This window comes from Aulonocara sp. 'chitande type north' Nkhata Bay, linkage group LG9 (genome assembly GCF_057382095.1).
Source record: "Aulonocara sp. 'chitande type north' Nkhata Bay isolate Kocher_YH1m ecotype deep benthic linkage group LG9, A_spYH_male_GT1.1, whole genome shotgun sequence".
Taxonomy (NCBI): Eukaryota; Metazoa; Chordata; class Actinopteri; order Cichliformes; family Cichlidae; genus Aulonocara; species Aulonocara sp. 'chitande type north' Nkhata Bay.
This window is the reverse complement of record NC_141352.1, coordinates 3,102,501-3,121,497: the sequence shown is the minus strand read 5'-3', so window position 1 is coordinate 3,121,497 and position 18,997 is coordinate 3,102,501. Positions and strand designations below refer to the sequence as shown.

Sequence of the window (18,997 nt, the reverse complement as noted above, 5' to 3'; positions counted from 1 at the left end):
TGTCAGTAACATGTTACATTAAATCCCACAAACACTAAATAAATGCTTAATTGATTTATTTAGCATCTTGCACATGTTGTATATTTGGAGTTGAATCAGGTACCTCATCGGTGACACACCCCAATGTGTCCAAGTGAGTGGGAATCATTCTTCATTTCTTCCTGCTGTCTGCAGGAGTGTTTACAAGAAACAGTTGAAGGTTCAAGGCATTTACATCATTCTAATTGCAGACAGACCTCCCTCCTCCATATATAATATATTCTGTGAAATCTAGCTTTCCCATAAAAATGTTGAAGCTCCAGATTCAACAGTGATGTGATGATGTTTCCAAAATACAGTCTGTCCAGAATGTAAACTTCGATATGACGACACGATCCTGGAGTGCAGCATCAGGGGCGTGATCACAGAGCAGACGGCCTCTTTAGCCAAACGATCTGATACCCCCGTGTTGATATGGTGCCTGGATCATCATAATTAATGGTGGTCCAGGTTCAACACTGCAAGAGACCAATCACATTGTTGTGATGTCATAGTTTTGTAACGTTTTGTAATCCCACTCAGCAAACCCAAGCCTGTCTCTGCAGATCTGAACACAGTCGTGTCAATCATGAAACATTTTACATACATATTAACATATCAACACAGCCAAAAGCACACGTTTGGGCTTTTTGCAACATGCACAGGTATGAAGTCTTGCATGACTAATTTCTTCTGTTCTTGAAAAGCACAGAACAAATTGCAATCCCACTGACCTCTCTCTTCTTTCCCTACAGATCCTGCATTCCCAGGACTTTGAGGAGTTCCCAGCTAAAGCTCTTGACTCTCTGCAGCCCCAGGACACGTCTCTGATCAACACAAGCCAGAGCCAGCTCGCCCCTTCTGGACTGGACGGACTAGGCCAGCATCTCGGACTAGGCGGTGGAGCTGGAGTCGTTTCAGTGGCAGGTTCAGGATCAGGTCTAGGTTTAGAGTTAGGGAGTGGGGAGGGTGCAGTTTCTAGCTTAGGAGCAGGGTTAGATTTTGGTTCAGGGGTATGCATGGGTGCTGGGACAGCTGCTGCAACAGGAGTCTCACCACTGGATCCTGAAACCCCACGGAGGCTATCGCTCCAAGAACCACAGACACCCCTGGACTCACGGACACCACAGAGACACAGCTCCGACCCAGGGGGGAGCTAAAGAAGACACGGGGATGAGGGGAAGGCGAGTGGGCTCAAGGCAGGGACACGGAGAAAATGAGACTGCTGCATTCAGCAACTCTTTAAGTTCCTTCTGGTTCCACCGCTCCACGTGGCACTTTGGATTTCAGGAGACACCTACTGTACCTGCCACTTAGCCTTTTAGGGCCCCCAGCTACTGTATCTTCACTGTCAACCTCTCAATAAGGACTCACTGCCCAGAGAACGTGAAGCCAGGCAGGGGGTTGAGGCCTTTCATTATCTCCAAATGTTTCCCCTCTCCTCGGGAAACATTTGGAGCTTTCTGAGCCCCACAATGGTACGACCTTTAACCAAAACCACACACTGAGTGAACATAGTCTGGTCTGGACCTCTCAGTCGTCCTTCTTAGGATGTCGCTTTTTTCAGACTTACATATAAACGACTGCTGACTTGTAGAAGAATCCCTTTACTGCTGTATCCAGTGTTGGATGACTGACAAGTACCATCGAAGACAACATTGAACAGAATGACGAAACAAGTAGCCATTTACGTCTTGCACTGAAAATCCTATTGATACGATGATTATTCTATTCTATATGTCCATGGCGCTTCCGATAAACTCTCAAACTGGTAAATTGTAGTGTTAGCTGGCCTAACAGGAGTCCTGCTGTCTCGTCCTGTCATTGGTTCCTTCCCCCTGAAGTCCTACACCCAAGAGGTGGAGCTGATGTTCCACGCTTCCCAAGAGCACACTGGATTGGCTGGTTTGCACCTCAGGGGTGGGAACTGGAGGGTAAAAAGCCATGAATTTTCTTGATGAACATATCAGCTGCCCTGTCATAAACATTGTACAGATTTGCTAGGGAGTGAAGAACATTTGGCACGCTTAGGCAGCGTCACAAACAGGTAAACTGGCAAACTTACAAGTTTTCCACAAGAACAGTGCACCAAAAAATAAAAAACACACAAAAAACAGCTTACTAATTTCACGAGCTACGAGTTGTGACCTTACAGCAAAGTTGTGTTGGATTATTTTTGACACAATGAAGTCAGCAGTGACTGGATACTTGGATGTGTAACGTCACATCAAAGCTCATGCATAAAGGGAAAACGTATCGAGTGATTCTAGTTTATCGTAGGTTGAATTTGCTACCTCAGATTTCATTGGTTCCTTTTTCTCCTAAGCATGCACCCAGAAAGCTTCTACTATGTACATAAGCGTTTGTTATGTGAGCCGTAATTACACAAGTTTGCCAGTTTACAACGACCAGCCGAATGCGCCATTATTCTATGTACAGTATAATATGCAAACACTGGCAAGACGACAGGAGCGAGTGTGATTTAATCTTACTACGTGTGTGATAAGTTCAGGTCCAAAGCTTTTTATGTGTGCATTCGTCCTTGTTTTTGTCTTTCTGTCTGCAGAGCCTGGTGATTAGCACGTTTGCATCCATGCACTGTCAAGGGTCGTTGGTTTTTAATTTCCAAGACAAGTTTTTTTCTAGAAAGAAAAAAAGAAGATGTGAACACCTCCATTAAACAGGCAAATGACAGTTTAGTGTTTGAATTGATAGCACAAACCCTTTACAATGTTGACATCTACAGCTGCAGAGAACACAGGAAGGAGAAACTGCACCTGACAGTTATTTTACAGCATTATTTCAATTACCTCCTACTTTGGAGTCCCAACATCTCATCCTTGTCACAAACTTTTAATGCAGATTCTTGCAGAGGTATGAAAAGGCTGTAATTACTTCATCACACCACTGCTTTATCCATGTGATAAGTTTAGAAACACAGCATGCATTACGTTTAGAAACAAACCAGTTTTGTTCTAGCTCATTAGAAATGTACTCTTTGACAGTCCTTTGATTCAGGATTGACTCTGTTCAGGTACATCAGGAGATGTGTCTGGTTCCATTTAACCTTACATGCAGTGCAGTTATCGACCAAGGGAAGAAGACGCGTAGCTTCAAACTGTTGGCGCTGCCGCCCATCTTAAATATCCATCCACAGCACTTCAGGCTGCACTTCATCAGTTCAAAGCAACAGTAAACATGTTATCAGTAACCAGTTGAATGAATAATGCCATTTCCTTCTGTTTATAAGTGCTTCTTTCGCATGAGCCATACTGTAGACAGACACGTACAGATGTGGTTTTAAAGTTTACCGACGCTCATCATGGACGTGAATGTAAAGGCAATACTGGGCTTTCAAAGGTTTCTTTGGGCTACTCTTTCCCTGGCATAGGAATAGAGCTACAGAGCTGCAGCGCTGCGTGTGGACTCTAAAGCAGTTTTGATTAACCCTAACCCCGTGCTGTAACCTAACGCATCAGGTGACGCACACAACAGTGATGTGAATGTCATCGAGGATCGTGGCATTTCCAGTCCCGAGGTCAGCTGGGACGTAGAACCACAAAATAAATCTGGTTGGATATTTGACAACTTTTCTATGAAGAATTAGTAGAGTCCAGCTAAAATGGTTGCATTCTTAAGCATGGTCCGGTTTCCACTGGTTTGTGGGCAGGACTTTGGAAAAGTTTATCTCACTTGCTTTAGTTTATGTTTAGGTTACTACCCTGTTGAAACACCTGGTCACATTCAATTTTCAACTGATGGTTTGAGGTGTTGTGGAAAAAATGTGACACGGTCTGTTTCCTTCATTGTAATATTCACGCTGTTCAATGTTCAACTGATGTTACCACCATGCTCAACAGTTGGTGGTGTTCTTGGTGTTTCTCCAAGCAAGCCTCGGGTAAATTTCGCCAAGTTTAATGGTGAAGGGCTTCCTTCTTGGACAACAATTTGTCATTCTGCTTGCAAACTGGCTTAGTTACAGACAGTGACAGTGATGTTCGAGCACGTTACAGTTTCCTCTTAGCTGAGCGTAGAAGTTTGAGTCCGACCTCAAGCAGAGCGCAGTTCTTTAGAAGTGACCCCAAGAGATTCTCTGACTCTTCCTCAGATGTACGCCGAGCTTCTTGAAATCTCTCATTGTACTGTGTTAGTCAGTCTGTTGCATTTATGGCTCAAAGGAATGTCTACAAAAGGTAAATTTCCTACTCTTCACAATGTTTGTTGTGCAGTCATTGCATCCCAGAAAAAGAACACGTCACAGAAATGACTGAAAGCTCGATACTGCCAAATCATTCATATCCAGATGTCCAGAAGCACGTATAACTAGAACTGTAAGGGTCACGAGGATGAGTCTGGGATTCACCGTTAATTACTGTAAATGGCCTAAGGAGAATGGCGTGCACTGAGCTTACAAACTGTGTGTCAAAAAGAGAACATCTATGAAGGAATAAACAGCAACACTTTTCCTAACGTGATATAGAAGATGACGCATACACTCTAAAAGATATTACTGGTCATATGGAGTAAAGGTGGAGTCTGGATCTTGTTCAATCTGATATCCCTGTTGGTGTTCATCCTGCATTATCATTCAATTTGATTCATACAGCACCAAATCGCAACAACAGTCGCCTCAAGGCGCTTATATTGTGAGGTCGACCCTACAATAATACATACAGAGAAAAACCCAACAATCATATGACCCCCTATGAACAGCACTTTGGCGACAGTGGGAAGGAAAAACTCCCTTTTAACAGGAAGAAACCTCCAGCAGAACCAGGCTCAGGGAGGGGCAATGATGTTGGTCCCATCAACATTGCATCTGACCAATGACATCGTCTGAGTATTCAGCTAGCATTACCCCACGAAGTTAGCTAATGATTTTAAAAACTGTCACTAACAAACCAACAAACCTGGACTAACATTACAGTGATGACACAGGAACAACACCAGTCCAGGGATATGAGATACACCCTGGAGCACACCCAGATAGCTCTGGGCAGACAGGTGTTTAAAATCATAAAAGGTGATGGATACTCCTGTATATTCGGGGAAAAAACCAGGCTGTTTTTCTGCATTAATGGTCACTTTTGCACAGTCTTTTTAAGTTCTCAAGATGAAGGAAAACAAACACCCATAACGTCTTCAAAATGTGTCTTCCCTTATACGCAGTTACATGGAAAGACCCTTTCCTGTACTACAAAATCAAAAGTTGTAATGGAGGAAGAGGGCAAGCTTGTTGTTGAAGTGCAATAGTCCTTTAAAGAGTTGAGACTTGTAGCAGCTTAACCACGTCCATTTGAATTTAAAGCACTTTATTATCATTATTATTTTTAAACAGCGCAGATGTTTAATAAAGACTCAGGAATGTGTCGCCGATGTCACAGGTCTGATTTTCCTTTGTCTCAAAGAACTCAAAACCAACCAATCAGAAAGAAACAAATTGGATGCGCGGTCACATTTCAGCAGAGTTCCCCTTTAATGCAGAAGTGTGAGGATTGTATTTCACTGTGGGTCTACGGTGTTTATTTATTGTCGTAGGATTATGTGTCTGTGGGTTTTTCACTGTTTCAGCATGTAACGGCTCTCTGTGCTCTGTCATTCTTTTGTTCACTCTGTGTCGATATTTATTCAGTATTTATCCATATTTAATTAACATTATTGTACACTAAAAAATTCTCAATCAACTCCTGCCTGCAGTCGAGGCCACATTCGGTATCTCTCACCCGTTAGTGGAAATTGCCGGTGTCTGTGCGGTGATTGGGCCGTGCGTGTGCAGCCGCTTCGTAAAGGTGCACTTTAAGTTTGAACCAAAGCAAGCCCGTGCTGTGAACAAACCACTGCTGGTGACATTGTAAACTCTAATCCAGCCCTTTCACTCCCAAAAGATTGTCGTCATTTGAGTTAAGTGCAGAAATGCAGCTGGATTGAGCGTAACTGTAAACAAAGATCTTTTTAAAGTGACTTGATTGGCGAGGGCGTGATGGGTTTGTTAGGACGATTGATGCTGTTTAGTGACGGCACTCTGGAAACAGGGATTCCAGCTTCTTTCAGATGGACTGCAGCTTTTTCCTTCTTTTCAGTATTCTATAGTCGAAGCGTGAGTGAAAGCATCGCGGGTGTTTAAAGCTGTTAAGGTGACACTGACCAAATCTGCTGAGCTCTCCTTACTACTGCACCGTACCTGGTTTCACTGCCATCACCAGTTTTGTTTGGTTTGTTCCTACCAGCAGTCCCTGCCTGTGCTCTCCAGGAAACAAAGAACTATCCTCGACCCAGTGGACCTGGCTGCTTTACAACACTTTCTTTCTTTCTTTTTTTGACAGTGCAGTCAGTGGTGTCTTTCAGCAGTGGGCTCCCATTGCCATCTCATACTGTAGTGAGTCTTCTGTTAGTGTTCAATGACAGTCACCTAGTGGCCTGAACTGTATCTTTACATTCAGAACTATGACCTCAAAACTAGAATGTGGTTGTTGTCGACTCTTCCTCCCTGACCTTGTATGTGACGGTAGACCTTAGTGCTAGAGGACACATTTATGTATGCATACTGCATATTATAACAATAGAGGGTGCACTTTCCAAGAAAAAAGACACCAAGGGAGGGGGCGGGGGGATGTTTTGGTTTGTGGGCAGTTTTTGACTTGTGGGGGCAAGTGCTTCTTCCCCTTTGCATTTAGACACACACACACACACACACACACACACAAAGATAAGAACTGCCTGCGCACTTAATACACATGCCTCCCCTTAACAGCTCTTCCATACTGCTGAGCTTTTTTCAGCTCTCTTCTACTTTCTATGAGTTCTCACAGACTTGCTATTTGTAGATATTTTGCGCACTTGAAGGAGGGAGGGGGGGTTTGGTACCGTTTACACAACACTGGATCTATTCTGCCTGTAAATACCACCTTCTATTACTTGTACAGGAATCAAACTCTTTGGCACTTGTATAGCCAGCACTATGCAGAAACCGAACTTTCTTTGGCATGCTTTGAAATGCAGAATACTATAGAGGAAAATATACAAAATAAATAAAGACTGCTCTGATTTCTTATTTTAAAAAAACAAGGAGCTGTCCATGGTAAAAATGGATGTGACGACGATGACGGTGATGAGGGTGATGAAGCTAAAGACTTTTAATATTGTACACATTTTTACTTGCATGCTGCACTGAAAAATCATCCGGCAAAGAGAAGGTTTGATGTGCAAAGCAGCTGGTTTTTGCTGTATGCTTGCAGACTGTGTGTAGAGTGAAACACTGAATTCTTCCAGGTAACGGGAGAGTTGTTATTTATATAATACATATATACATACTACTTCCAGGTCATGGAAGAGCGGGGTACTGAATAGCTGCAAACATAGTGATCTTAGATGATACAATATTATATTGTATACTTGTATCTTTGGTTGCAAACCACTGTAACAGAGTGATGCATGTGTGGCAGTCCTGGGCAGAACTGTTGACCGTTTCCAAAATATCCTGAAGCACTTGATTCCCCAAATCTGGTCTCCGGGCTGTCTCGCCTGGGGAGGTAAATAAAGTACACCTACATGAAATGCATTTTTGGACCACATCTTGCTGTTTAAGTGTGACGTGGTGAAACCTCTTAGCAATAGCATATCTTTAACGCATCTTGCTTAGAAGTCATGACATGTCCCATCAAAACCAGTACTTTTTAATCTTGTGTACTCTGGCAGTCTATGGAATACTGCTTAGCCATAAAACAGTAACGCTAAGCTCGCCAGTGAAGCAGTTCTGAAAACCCGTTTCTACAAAATTGGGAAAATGTGTAACATGTAAAAAACAAAAACAGAATTGAAACCACAAACATGACATCAAATACTGAACAGTTTTTTAACCTGTCTCGCTCCTACATATGTCAGGCAACCAGTCACACGATTGGGTTTAAAAAGAAAGCATGGTTACAATGTTTCCAGAGGGCCTGCTGCCATCCTGATGATATCTATTTCAATGAAGGCCTTTGTCATTGTCCACGTTCATTAGGACAATGACAAACATTCTGCAAGTGTTCCAACAGCACAGCTCTTCAGTAAGAGTCCAGGTGCTGAACTGCAGCAAATCTACATGTTACACATAAACCCAACTTTTTTAGGAAAATCTGGGTTGTCCAAAGCACTAATGATTCATATCAAAGACTGCAAAAGGTTGGAGGGGAAACGGTGATGCTCCAGGTTCTGATTGTGTGATAGCATAAGCAAATGGTTGATCTTTATAAAATTTGAAAATTATTTCTTTCAATAAACCTCTTTGAAAGCAGATTCATTGTGACTGGACTGATTTCTGTGACATTTGCTTTGACACTTCTCGAACATTTTAGCACAGAAAAACACCTTTAAATCGGACCGGTTACTTTTGTGTGAGGTTGCTTTAAAAAGCACGTTTTCACAGGATTCTACGCAGTTGTGTAAAACTATGTACACGATTATTGCTCCCAGAGGAATTACAAGGCTAAACAGCAGCCAGGTGCTGATAATCAAATGCACTTGACTCAAGTGTGAGCACCTTTACAAAGACAGATGTTTCAGCAGGTCGGGGCATTCAGGTGTGTGTCAATGCAATACCAAGCAGGAAAGGCATCAGCAATGATCTGCCTAAGAGCAATTGTTGGTTCTTAGCAATCTGGGAAGAGTTATAATTACAATATACAAATATACAATTTCAAGTCCATTATTCTACAGCAAGAAAAAATATTCACACGTGGGAAACATTCAAGATAGACGGACTTCAGCAAAGGACAAACGTTATCAGAAAAAATGCATAAAACCCAAGAGCTACATCTCAGACTACAGGTCTCAGTTAATGTGTGAAATGTCAATGTTTATAATAGTACAACTACAAAGACAGAAAGCAAATATGGCTTTTTTTGGAAGGGAGAAACACCTCTTAAAAAATATACATTTACAAAGCTTCATCTGAACAAATCACAAGACCTCTGGAACAATGACCTTAGGCCAGATGAGACCAGTGTGGAGCTGTTTGGCCATAATGCACAGCATCACATGTGGTAAAACCACTATCAGTGCTGTGGTATCACTCTTCATACAAGGAGTTGAGTAAAGTGATGGAGGGACGATGCTTCACAGAGGCAGGACTGGGCAGCTCGCAGTCACTGAGTCAACTATGGAGACCTCTGTGTACTAAAGTCTTCTAGGATCAAATATGATGATTGAGCTAAAGCTTGGCCAGAGCTTGGTGATGCAAGAGAGCAATGATCCCAACCACAGCACCACATCTACATCAGAATGGCTGAAAAAGAACAAAATCAAGGTGTTGCAATGACCCAAAGTTTAGACCTCAACCTGACTTACATGCTGTGGCAGGACCTTAAGAGTGCTGCGTAAAAATGAATGTCCACGAACTTCAATGAACTGAAGCAACACTGTAAAGCAGAGTGGATTAAAATCCGTCCACAGTGCCATGTGAGACTGATACAAGTTATGACTGCTAAAGGTAGTTCTATAAGCTCCTGAAACTTTGGGTGTATTTTGTAAACAGCACAAGTTTGACAAGAGATAAATTTATATAGTTGCATGTGTGTATATGCACGAGCAGGTCTGGAGTATTGTAACCACTCTACGGCCAAGCAGGTGGCGGTAAGGTAAGCTTTCCACCACAAGGCGTCACTATAGACCTGCACTATGTCAAGTGGAGCATTTTTCCCGCTTTTGATTTTTCTGTGGCTTTTTGCAATCTCACCCCCAGAGAAGACACGCTTCCTTGCTCCAGTTTGTGAATCAGATCCAGCAGATTAGGTGGCGAGTTGTAGTAAATTAAATCGGCTGTCACTTCTGTCCCCACTACCCCCAAAAGCAACACAGTCAAAGTCAACTACTTGTATTTATACCATCAACATTAGTGGACGCGTGTGGGTTACACTTCCCCTTGGGTCTCTGTAATTTCTGTAGTTCCTGTTTAGCCGCTTGGTAACATTCCTCTGATCGGGGCGGTGTAGGGCGTCTTCCTGGGCCGCGGCCGTATCCAGAGTTCGTTCCCCGAGGCGATTGGACCGGCACCGTCCCGTAAAAGGAGTCAAACTTTTCTATTGAATGCACACGGTGTCTGTCAAAAGCCAACACGGTGAGAAAGGGATCTTCCCGGGATTCAGACGTTTTGATTGGACAGTAAGGCCGTCAAGCAGACTTTTAGTCTTCGTGCGATTGGTTAAAATGAGAGCCAGTTCGCGGTATCGTTTTGCGATTGGAGTAGAGGCAGTGCTGGGGGCGGGGCATATTTATGCAGCGTACACTCTTGGGTGGGCGGATCGTAGCGGTGACAGCGACGCTCGGAGACTCTAGACAAACTGTCAAAAAGGAGACAACTAACGGTGAGTGACGCTGAAAAATGAACGTCCCGTTTTGTGTGGTAACGCCCGGTGTGTGCACTGAGCGCGGGGTCGGTGGGCGGAAAGCCGCAGTCTTTGTTGCAGTGAACTGACGGTGATTTTGGATGAGTGAGCTCACAGGGCGCATCGCAGCAGGGACTGAGTACGGGTGTAGGTTAATGCTGCCTTCAGGTGCGCCTCGGACACTTTTACTTTCTGAGAAGAAGTCTGCAGAATTAGCACGCTTATGCTTTAGGCTAGTTAGCACCATGGTGGTATTGTTGTCGTTAGTTTTTTAGGTTTTGTTTCTCCCTCTGAATGTCCGCTTTGCCTTCGTATTATCACAGTAGTGAGTAGATCGCGTGCATCCGTGCCACTGTTCCCGACCGCTATAGAGACAGCATGGTGAAGTTGCACTGTCACAGCAGACTCCCACACTGTTACGCAAGTTTCCCCTTTATATGTTTCTGTCGCATCTGCCCATTCATTGGCACTCTGCAAGAACGACCCCGTGAATAAAAACAATCCTCCTTACACTGTGCTGTTAGAGTGCATAGCATATGGGAGTGGGTTCCTCCGAGCTTCGAGGAGGACAGACTACGCGAGCTGTCCTGTCAAGACATTTTGAGCAGCCAGCACTTCATTTCATGCACAGATTGCAGCTTTTTTTTGTCATGGCCAGTCATGGTAAAAAATATGTTTTTCCCACAGCTAAAAAAACAAAAGTGAAACTAACGCAGCAAGTGCCAAAGTGCAGTTTTTCTAGTAGCCACTTTTGAAGCTGGCTCCCAAAGGGAGTCTAACATTAAAATGCTCAACATACCAATATTTTTAAAAAGCACTCTCTTTCACTCTCTGTGGATAAAAACTGTATGGTGTGTGGGATTTTCCTCATAGCTTTAGCTGAAAACTTGGCACCCCACCCTCATGCCCAGATACGGTCACATCTTGGTCCAAAAACCAGTGTGGTGAAGGACTAAAACTCGTGTTTGTGTTTTATAATGCAGAGTTCAACCGTTAGCAGATGTCATGGTTGCAACGTCCGTCTTTTATGTACAGTGTGTGAGGAAAGCAATGTGTAGCAAGCAGACCGTTGAACATGCTCAGCTTTACTTGAGGAACAGTGGCCCACACTGGTTTTCAGACTTATTGGAGAAACCTTCTTTATGCTGGCTCCTCTGTAGTAGGTGTGCATGTGTGTGCTTGTGTTTGTGTGTGTGTGTGTGTGTGTGGAAAGGATAGTTATAGGTAGCACAAAAGCTTCAGGAGTTGTATGGACTGAGCATTGAACTATTTGTTATCGAACCCTTTCAGAGGAATATTCACTGAGTAATGTTTTGGTCTGCAGCTGCACGTGTTGTAGTCTCTGTGAGACCCCTCTGCCTGCCACGCACTCTCATCCATGACACATCCAATTTTCAGAGGGATGCTGTATCTGCTGGCACTGTTGTTTTAACTCTTATCACAGCTTGTTACACTGTTACACTGCTCTTAATGTTGCTAATGGCTGTTTAATATTTAAAGAATAAACCCCAGGCTTTCCCTATTATGGCAGAAATTGGGTAGCAACACAGTATAGGTTGGATATCAGTGTGAGAACCGTGTTGACTGATGTCAGCATATCTGCAAACAAGATGGATTTGCTGATGTCACTGTCCCACATTTATCTGCTGTGTCACACTGTTTTTGCTCTGGCCAAATGTTCAAGGATAGTGTGGTGAATTCTGTCATATGTCACAGTGAAGGTTTGTTTCCTTGGAGCAGACTGGGTGGGGACTGCACCATCATGCCGAGTCATAGTTATCGTCCCGCTGATAGTTGCTGAATAGCATCGCCTCGTTAGCCAAGAATAAAGCTGTAACTGTCGTACCTGTAGAGGATTCTTAACGCAGTAGCACATCGTCCGTATGTCAAACCTCGGCTGTCTCGGAGCGTTCCAACCAGGTTTAGCTTCATCCCTAATGCACCAATCACTTTCCAGCTTGAACCCACATCTGTCCATCTTAATTAGTGGGTGGAGCTTGCTCAGTTTTCCTAACAGCTTCATTCTGTCGTCAAGCTAGTCGTTCTTTGGGCAACAGGATTGCATCATCACTATATGTGACACAGCACAGGAACAGCCTAGTAGTGATGTAATCAAGAACAACCGGGCTTTCCGTTATTGCCCACATGCGTCCTCTTTGCGTCATTGTCTGCAGAGAAAACTAAAACTATGTCTGGAAAGTTTTATTGAACGGGTTCTGATGTGTGAGCTTCAAAACGATGATGAGCCGCTCAGTGCAGCCTCGTGTGAGCTGGCCAGTCAGTCAGCGAAACTTAGTGATGCTGGAAACCTTCCACGTTTAGCCTGCGGCGCTAATGCTGTCAATCAGTCGGTTACATCTTGTAAACTTAGTGAAGTTTTTATTACAAGTTAATTATATATATATATTTACCAGAGTGATGTATTTGAGTATTTATCAGGTTGCATCTTTACCAAACACCTTCTAGTATTGAGCATCTATATGAGTAGATTGTGGGCTTGGATTCTGCATGCTGCATCACATCAGGTGTTTCTGCAGGTTTTCTGTGTTGAATGTCATTTGGTAACTTTTTTTATTCTGCTGTTCCAAGCACGTGTGCATTGCCTCCTTTACATGCAACCTTGCGCCTCCACCTGCACTGCAGTTTAGCAGTGAATTTATCACAGAAATTGATATAAAGAGGACTGACAGCAGAGGATTGACCCTCGGTAGCAGCCTCCCTCCCTTCATCACTCCTTCTATCCAGATTACTCTCCAATCCTGTAGCAGCCAGATTACTGAGTGGTGGGGAAATAAGAGGTGGGACTGATCTAAGGCCCTGGATGATTATGGACCTGATCCAGTCACATCCCTACAATGTCCTGATGCTGTAAGTCCACCCGCAGCCCTGACGGTTATCAAACAGTCTGTTTGGTGAGCTACTGCCACTCCAGCTTTCACAGGAGTGGTGTTTGTGTCTGATCATTTCCTTTCTAGGGTACGATGCACATCTCCTGTTCTCTGTGTCGCTGAAACAGTTTTTTATGTTTTACTCTTGTTCAGAAGAGAAAGTACCTCAAAAGTCTTTTACTACATGTGTTTGATAGAAGAACGGCAGCACCGAGCGTCTGCCAGAGCCCACGTTTCCACTGGAACATCTGGTTTCTTCTCTTCCTATTTTATAACTCTACAACTTCCCAACTTTTCATATTCTATTACAGGACATCTGCCACTGTCTGGCCACTTTTACATTTGGGGGAAATAATTCAGCAGGGGAAAAAATATTTTTCTGACGGTTGTTGGCCCGATTATTGAACCATTTGTGAATATTCGCAGCAGTAGTTGTCGTCCTTCTCATCAAGCTTCACGCTGATGGTCTCATTCCAGCCTTGTGCAGGTTTAAAATCCTGTCTCTGACGTCCTTTGGCAGCTCTTTGGTGTTGCTCATGACTGTGGAGAGGTTGAGATAGAAGGAATGAATAGAGGGACCAAAACCTCTCGTACAGTTTCTTCCCCTCTGGACTCGTGAACAACAACCGTATGACTGTTGGCACCACAAACACACGACCCTGCACGGTGTTCTCTGCATCTGCTCCATGTTTGCACTGATCGTATATCTGTCTGCTTAGCACTTTTAATTTTTATGTTTATTTAAGTGTTGTCTTACAGTATGTTTTGCACTAAGTACTGCAGCAATTTCCTAATGTTGTAAACCTGGTTCTGTGGACGGCTTGATAAACATAACCAGTAGAGATCAGGATCTGTAACTCGGAGTGTTTGTGATCTGTGCGCACACATGCACACAGTCTGTGGAAGCCAACGTTCTGCTCAGATACTTATTTCCTCAAAGGCATGCAAATCGATTTGTAACCTTTGTCTCACGTTTCTCTGGATTTTCTGTTCTGTCTCTCCATTAAAATGAAACTACCATCAAAATCGGAGGCTGTCCAGTTCTTACAATTACAGCTGTAGGAACTGATTATTTCAGCAGGGGATCAAATAATTAATTCCATCACTGTAATACCCAGCTGCCTCTTGCCAAAGTCAAATACCACTCAGTAGTTTTAAAGCTGTGCACAGTTTGAATTTCTTGGAAAAACTCTGAGATGGGACTTGATGGTAGCCCACTGCTGAAGTAGGCAGTGCAGATCCACGGCTGAAAACACTGTAAGAAAAACTGCAGTTGTGTGCCAAAATCCAGTGTGACAACTAAGATTTGTTTAGGGAGTGAAAAGAGACCATCTAGTAGATTAAAGCTGAAAGTCTGGACTTTATCTGAGTTGTTTCATTTAAAGTCAGTGTGGTAACGTACCAGAATGTCTCTGTGCAGATATTTATGGACCTCACTGCTGTGGTTACCTTCACCGACTGTGGCACCTGCCACACTTCAGCTTTGCCTGGTCACATACCTCGTCTCCAACACAAGGCTTCTGTAACCTTGTGAAAACTGAATGTTGGCGTATCAGAGTAGACTGACTTTCAATCCTGCATCATTAGTAGGGCTGTGCGATATGACCAAAGTCTCATATCCCGATATAAGACATTTATCGTCCTGACAACGATATAAATCACAGAAATGTAATATTTTCTGTAGGGCTGCACGATTTTGCATAAAATGAGAATCACGATTTTTTGGCTTAGAATTGAGATCACGATTCTCTCACCATTTTCTTTTCCAGTATAAATATTTATTGCACTTATTAACTGCACATCAACTTCGTAACAGTTGAGACTGAACATAAAAACAATACATAAACATAAAAACAACAAATGTCTCACGTTTTGTTGTTGCCAAATGTTGTACTGCTTGAAATTCCGTCTCCACCGTTGCTCGACGCTGCGTGTACAGAGCAGGTAGTGCAACAATAGAAAAATAGTTGCGGGACGGCACTGTGTAGCGTTTGTCTAGGGTGTTGATCGTTTTCCTAAATCCTTCGTTTTGCAGTGTTGATGGGAGCCATATCTTTGGTCAGGTGATAAGTGATAGCCTCCGTAATTTCTTTGTGCCTGCGGGAGGTCGACGGGTATAGGGAAGCGCTGTATAAGGTTCCCGTTATTGATGTTTGGGTGGTTGACCGGGACGGATTTTCTCCTGTCACTTTCTCGTCATCCCTGACGTGCTCTCCGTGGTTTTTCCCTGCTAATTTTAGCATCACACGGCACAGCTTCTGTATCACGTGGTATAAGGCTCCGCCCTTGTCATTTGTCGAGCAGGAAGAGTGAGCGCTTGTTTTCATGCAGAGTACGTCCCGGATCAAAATGCGGTACAATCGTCGTCTTATTTTTTTTTTTTTAAAATCGTTGTCATTTGGAAATGAGATCGCACATAAGTATGAATCGAGATCGCGATTTTCTAACGATTAATCGTGCAGCCCTCATTTTCTGTAAATTCTGTGAATCTCGGGCAGCTCGACTTGCGTGAAGTGTTTCCAGCTGCGCGTGGTGTAGCTGCAGTCGAGTGTTTTAACCGATGAAACGATACATTTTTAGACATAAGTTGTAACGGCCGACATTTTCTTTAAAAGTTTGAGTCTAAGGTTTATTTTTTAGCACCTGACGGCTCTTTTTTTCTTCTCATCTGTAAACTCTCTGCATCTTTCACGTGATTCAGTTTATTTTGAAAAGTCTCAACAGGATCTTGAGCTTTATTGTGAAAGGTTTAGTAGAAAACAAACAAGCGGACAGCAGAGCCACGATGGTTTTACCGTCATTGTTGCTAACGACAACACGTAAAAACAGGCACTTGTCCGTGTGGTTATATTAAATATAAGAGAAAGAGAGAACTTAAGATAAGACTTTATTGATCCCACAGCGGGGAAATTTTTGCATCACCTCAGCTCAGGTACAGATATATGAAGGAAATACAAAAATACAATTAAGTACAATCAATGAAAAAAAGTAAGATAACACACTATATACAATGGTAGCATACACAGTATGTGATTGTGGATATAGTTGGAAATATGGAAGACATAAACTATATAGCTTGGAAGGTCATGGAAAGTCCATTATGCATGAAGTGGTGACCGTGGATGTTCACAGTGTCCAGTGACTTATGACATCGTGATTGAGGAGTTATAGAGTCTAACTGCTAACTTTAAGACATGAATAAAGTCACTACAGTCACCATCAGAACCATGAACAAATATCGCTGTAAACAGTTTATTTTACGACACCACGAAACAAACGATGGCATCATAGATAACGATGGACGTTTTTATATCGTCAGCTGATATATATGGTTATATCGAACAGGCCTAATCATTGGTGAGGAGCATGTTTGTGGGCGTTGCGTGTCTGGCTGAACTGGTTCTGTCGCTGGCACATCGTCACAGGCTGCCAGCTGCATTTATTGTCATAATAAATTTCCAGAGTGAAGCTTATTCTCTTACAGCTTGTTGGCCACGCACTGAGACCTTTCTGTTACGTAGGTCGGCTCATGTATGGTGAAAACTCGTTAATGTGCAGTCGCTGGATTGGTTTCTTCTCCTTCTTTTCCACTACTGCAGCATGTGAAGGATGATCATACAGTGCTGAGGTTTATTTCCTGTTTTAAATCTCTCAAGCTTGGGTGGAATTACTAATGCTGCTTTTATCTTTTGTTGGATTGCATGTGTTTAAATAAATAATCAGCCCAAAGCATGCACGGACACTCCCTGAAATGACAGGTGATCTAAAAAACTAAAAGCATTTGTTGACACACGTCGAGTGTCCGCAGCTTCAAACATTTGGCTGTTTTCCCCCAAGAATGAAAAGAATTGTTGAGCATATCAGAGAGTAAAGTAGCATAAAATATGTGACAGGTAAATGTTGTGAAACTTTGAATGAAAAGGTCTCTTATTGTTATGAAGAAGATTCCTTTTTCCTAACCTAAAGACTCTAAATGAAACAGTGAGTGAAGGTCAGGTAACCAGGGTAACGTCGTCTCTGAGGGTGCAAACAACTCTTACTTTACAAATTACACACATGGCACACTTACATGGGATTAGCTTAGACAACAGACTCCACAGTTGTCCCATATTTATAAAGGGTAGCTTTTGTTTAGCTGGTGTAAACCTGTCGTGAAATGCAGATGTAGGAGTTTTCATTTCACAGGAGTCGTATTTTCTAACCCACAGGTTCCTCTAATAATACCAGTCCTGTGCAAATAAGCATGCACTGCACAGAGCAGGAAACCTGCACCTTAATGCTTTAGCTGGATGAGGTTTGGCTCGACCCCAGATTTGTTAGTTCGTCAAAAGCGATGTTGGCTCTGTTGTCACAGCCACACATCTGTAAGGTCAAACCTACTGACGAGGTTGGTGTGATGTAAACTACATGTAAAGAGCTGTGGCTGCTCCACTCTGGCATCAGGCACTGGTTGCTGTTTAATGCTGCGGATGCAGTTTAGTAGAAACTCATTCATAAACGTTTCCCTTTCATGCTCAGAATAACTACGAAAATGTTCAGCGCTGCGTTCAGTGGCTAAAGGTAGAGGTCTGAAACCAGGCTCGGTCGGTGCTGGCTCTGCAGCCCAGGCTTTTATACTTACGTCCAGTAAATCTTTGATCTGTGTGTGTTAATCTATTTAGTGTTTTTGTACTTTTAGGTTTAATGCTCACTCTGCAGTCATATATCTTTGAGGAGCCAGGACAGCTTGGCTGGGCTTCAGCAACAAACCGACTGGTTCAGGGTTGGAAAAAAGATCAGTCTGGGTTTAATCTTAAAATAATACAAACTTGTAGGATTGTGAGTGTTGGTCTGCTCTTGTTTAATATCTGATTGGTTGATGTTCATTAAAAAAAGACTAAAAATGCCCAAATAGAGACTTAGGAAGGAAGAAATAAAGGAAGGAAGGGCTGAGGAGGGAAATAATGAGGCAGGCAGGGAAGGGTGGAAGGAAAAACAAGTTCTTAGTTACTGCGATGGAGTTTGTCTGTGTTCTTCTCAGGCTGTGGAGTGTCATCCTTGCCCTCGTTCTCTTCATCCTGACACCTGAAACACTCACCTCACCATGGCTGACATCACGATTGTTTTAAAATCTGCCCCCAGCAGTCACGTGAAACTCAATATTAGATTAGGTTAGAAGTGGGGTTTAGGAAAGCCGATCAGTGCTCCACAGTCAGATCATCTGACTAAAGCAGGATACTGTCTTTAAGGTCATTCCAGCCTCTGTCTAGGAATCAGGAAGCAGAGGAAATCCATCATCCATGTGACTGTGTGCAGCCAAACAATGCAGACGGCAGTTTAGTGTGGGACTCCGTCATAATCCTTACACAGTGGGGCCTCCCCGTTCTTTCAAACCTGAGAAGTTGAAGCTTTTCTTTGAATGTGCGTCCTTTCCTCCTGAGCTCGGCCCAACCTGCTCTTCTTGATCCCTCAGCTGCCACGCTGCAGCTTTGATGTCAGGAACACGGAGGGCCAGCTGGTGCGTTTCAGCATTTCTCTCGGTGAAGTCTGAAGTAGATCACTTTGGTGTAAGTTATAGATTATCACTCCTAACTTAGCTACACCCCAGCACTGAAAAGGCGTGTGGGTGGAAAGCTGTCTGTGCCTTGTTTCACAACTCATATTTACCTGTCAGGACAAGACTGCTGTCACATGCTCGGCCACCTGAAGCGAATCAGTGAGATATTATCTGTGCTCAGTCTGGCAGCA

General features: G+C 43.2%; 2 protein-coding genes across 11 annotated transcripts in view; both read left to right on the top strand.

Moving 5' to 3' along the window:
• kcnh2b (potassium voltage-gated channel, subfamily H (eag-related), member 2b) overlaps positions 1 to 8,293 on the top strand; it is a 271,728-nt gene extending 263,435 nt beyond the window's left edge. Inside the window, exon 23 of the mRNA XM_086305360.1 lies at positions 774 to 8,293. Within this exon, the coding sequence (XP_086161486.1) occupies positions 774 to 1,178 (405 nt within the window). The 3' untranslated portion in view covers positions 1,179 to 8,293. The remainder of the gene's footprint in view (positions 1 to 773) is intronic.
• Positions 8,294 to 10,245: 1,952 nt separating this feature from the next.
• The window catches only part of LOC147321429 (uncharacterized), a 120,728-nt gene continuing 111,976 nt past the window's right edge, over positions 10,246 to 18,997 (top strand). For all 10 annotated transcript variants that reach the window (XM_086305359.1, XM_086305349.1, XM_086305355.1 and 7 more), the window contains exon 1: positions 10,246 to 10,361. In XM_086305359.1, coding sequence (XP_086161485.1) covers positions 10,271 to 10,361 — 91 coding nt within the window. In that variant the 5' untranslated portion in view covers positions 10,246 to 10,270. The remainder of the gene's footprint in view (positions 10,362 to 18,997) is intronic.